The 3,456-nt window shown below is 44.5% G+C and overlaps 1 protein-coding gene across 3 annotated transcripts in view; it reads right to left on the bottom strand.

The window, feature by feature from the left end:
* Positions 1-10: 10 nt before the first annotated feature.
* Positions 11-3,456, bottom strand: part of bcl2l12 (BCL2 like 12) — a 9,948-nt gene continuing 6,502 nt past the window's right edge. For 2 of the 3 annotated variants that reach the window (XM_023407087.2, XM_087174204.1), the window contains 4 exons: positions 3,112-3,313; positions 2,834-2,938; positions 1,974-2,050; positions 11-1,849 (listed from right to left, as the gene is read on the bottom strand). In XM_023407087.2, coding sequence (XP_023262855.1) covers positions 1,568-1,849; positions 1,974-2,050; positions 2,834-2,938; positions 3,112-3,313 — 666 coding nt within the window. In that variant the 3' untranslated portion in view covers positions 11-1,567. The remainder of the gene's footprint in view (positions 1,850-1,973; positions 2,051-2,833; positions 2,939-3,111; positions 3,314-3,456) is intronic. The other variant, XM_087174205.1, reaches the window with a different exon arrangement.

Raw genomic sequence — 3,456 nt, forward strand, 5'->3', positions numbered from 1 at the left:
GTTTCTCCACAGTGGTTTCTTTGATCTAATAAGAATTAGAATTATGATCACAATTAATCTAAATTAATTTAGACTTTAAACATGAAAAATCATCTTAAATAAACTCTGGCAAATATAATATAAATACATAAACAAATATAACTCTGATAAACATGTAAATCCACATCACTCTTCATGGTTTCTTTACTCGGCCACTTGAATAGGGGTGTTTTAGACATAGAGAAGTAAAAAGGATCTCAGTCCTGGTCCATTGTCGTCCAGTTCTGAACCTGGTGGTTTTGTCACATGTTGTTGTCCCTGTCATGGCTCATGTCGTGTGTGTGTGTGTGTGTGTGCTTGCTTTACTATATTCATGGGTCTGAAACCCAGGAGCCCTCTATACTTGAGGGGTCCAACAGCTTTGTGGGGACCAAAATGCGCGAGCCCTTAAGTTTAAATGTCTGTTTGAGGATTAAGATTTAAAATAAGATAAGATTCCTTCCTTTATCAGTCCGGCAGTGTTACAGCACCAAAGTGGACAGTACAGAAGAAATGCAAAATGAAAATATCAAATACTAAAGATTTACAAAAGATAAATAATAGATAAATAATATAGTAAAGCAATAGCAGTATAGCAGAGTATGTACAGATAGATATTAAAATATGTTCAAAAAATGTGACAAAATGGGAGCAGATAAGGAATAGGTAGGTTCAGGGGGGATGAGGAATGCACATGGTGAGTTTGTCAGATTTTGGTTAGTGCAGTGACTTGGTTTAAGAGTTAGCCAGAGGTGGACAAAGTCCACATTTACAGAACCTAATGACTCTGAAACAACCTACTGACTGTCTGACTGCCTGACTGACTGACTGACTGACTGACTGACTGTAGAACCTGCAGAACAATAGAACAATATTTGTCTTTAAGTGTAGTGGAGTAAAAGTCAGAGGTTTACAAAAAGAAAAATACTACTCAAGTAGAGAACAGATACTGCAAATATTACAGTACTCCAGCAAATGTACTGAGTTACTGTCCGGCTCTGGAGTAAGGATTAGGTTTAGGTGAGGGGTAGAGTTAAGGTTAGGGTCAGGGGCTAGGGAATCCATTATGTCAATGACCGGTCAGATTTCTGACATGCTTCCAGCAGCATATCTTTCACAGTCTAGTCCCCCTCTCTCTTGAGTCATCAGTGTCGGAGGTCTGAAGCTCTAGCTGGACCATCATGCACTCCACAGAAATGACACAGGACTCACAGGAAGAGACTTTCTCCTGCCAGATACTTTCAACCTCTTCGATTCCTCAGATTCAGAAGTCATCAGATCCAGGGAAGCATTCATTACTGTTTCCATACTGCGAGTGTAACACACACACTGCTGTTTATTATTAATCTGGGTGAATCAGATAAAGGATCTGCTCCCAGCAATTTCAACTGAGTAATGTTCTATCTATCTACCAGAGATCTTCATCAGGAGTCTTCAAATCATCATCACCGAGCAGAGCAAGTCACAAAGCAGAGCAGCAGAATTAGAGCTACATTTGCCATGTAGCATTATTTGAATACACTTAATATGACAGATATCTTTGATGGACTCATCTTGAATCACTCACCCATCCGCCCTGATTCTTCACCCAGGGGGCGAAGGTCTCCATGTAGCACTCTGCGTAGCCCTGCATGCGCACGGTTCCTGTGGCCGTCACTATCCGCCGTGACACCTCCATGGTGATGGCCATGCGTCGCAGCGTCGGACTGGCCGACGGCGCCAGGGGTGGAGCCTCAGACACCTGACGGCTGCTGAAAGTGTCCAGAAGTTTGGCAAACGACGCGTAAGAGAGACGAGTGAGGCTGGAGCGCAGGAAGGGGTCTGACTGGATCTGTGAGGAGATGAGCATGGAGCCAGGTTACACATGAGCACAGGTGAACACACACCTGAGGAAAGCGCTCACTGTCTTGAAGTGTACCGCATGTTTATCTGGGCCTGTGTGTAGGCGTACCCACCTTAGTGTTGATGGAGTCTCCCTCCACAGAGAGCACCTGAACCAGCTGCTGCACCACGGCCTCTTTATCACACACTGCTGAGAGAGAGAAGTGTGACACACAGTCACTGGGAGTGGGCCGTACAGCTCTTAGCCTCAAGGCCACTCACTGGTGTCAGCCTGTGAATACAAGTGTTAACACCTCAGTAGCAGGTATGTATCCACACCTGCCCTCCGTGTTCTTACCTTGACGAGGGAGAATCTGTCTGACAGTCTGAAAAGTCTGATTTACACATGATGTAAATGGACACCTTTAGTCCTTTAGTGAAGTTGTTGTTCATGTACTTTTCCTCACTCAACTCTTTACCGATCATCTCTGTATATGTCACAGTCCTACACGACACACCACACCACTGATATACAACACTCATATTCTGAGTCTGACTATAGCCCTGTCCATGCTGCATCCATCCATCCATCCATCCATCCATCAATCACTTTATTTGTCCCCAGTGGGACAATTGGGTATGCAGCAGCTGGTTTTACTCCCACCTGGTAAAGGTGCTATATTTAAGTTTTCTCTGCTGGGAGCATGTGGAGGTGAAGGTCACCTGCCAACAGCTTCACAGGACATCAGGTTAGAACTTTAGCAGAAGAAAACACGTGATAGAAATAGAAGCAAAACAAGAGGGTTTGATGCTGAACTCAGCAAGTAAACAGCTGCTGATGCTAACATTAGCTATGTAGCAAAACCTACATATAGCTCCATTAAAAATGTATAGTGGCTAAACAGAGTGAGAGTGAGAGAGAGAGAGAGAGAGAGAGAGAGAGAGAGAGAGAGACTGTGTGTGCGTGCATGCATGTGTGTGTGTCTATATTTACCTGGGGAAGGCCGGGCTGGGGGGCTGGGTCTCTTCATGCTGGTGGACCTCTGGGCGATCTTCTCCAGCTTCTCAGCCACCTCATCGTAGAACTCAGGTGGGTGGTCTACGTTCAGCACAACATTACAAGTGACATGAGATATAAACCTTCATTTAACTCTCTGTTGTAGCTGTGTCAGTGTGTTCACATGCAGACAAAACACAGGTTGTAAAAAAAATAACACTTTGGCTTCAGAGTCCAGAATATTATAGTGTGCAGATTAAATTTTAGGATCTTACTGGGAGAGACGATGGTCTCAGGTTCCGGGTCTTTGCTAAATGACAGTGTGGTGGGTTTCTTAGATCCATGCCCCTCTTTGTCCTTCTCCAACTTCAACCTGAAGAACTTCGAGATCTTTCTTTTGATCTTCTTCCTGTTCAGCTTCTTCTGCTTCTTCTCATCATCATCCTCTGATGTAGAGGAGGGGGAGATGACATCATCCTGTGGGGACAGGTTGTGCTCAGCGTTCAGGATGTGGTAACTGATATAGATGTGGTATGAAAGACATCACCACCTCATTCACCAAACCCCTCTGGTCACAGTGATCAGGAGAGACCGACGGTCCCTGTAACGTCACAGAGATC

Source organism: Seriola lalandi, unplaced genomic scaffold (genome assembly GCF_002814215.2).
Source record: "Seriola lalandi dorsalis isolate HSWRI2012SDOR001 ecotype SW California unplaced genomic scaffold, Sedor1 jcf7180002054327, whole genome shotgun sequence".
NCBI lineage: Eukaryota > Metazoa > Chordata > Actinopteri > Carangiformes > Carangidae > Seriola > Seriola lalandi.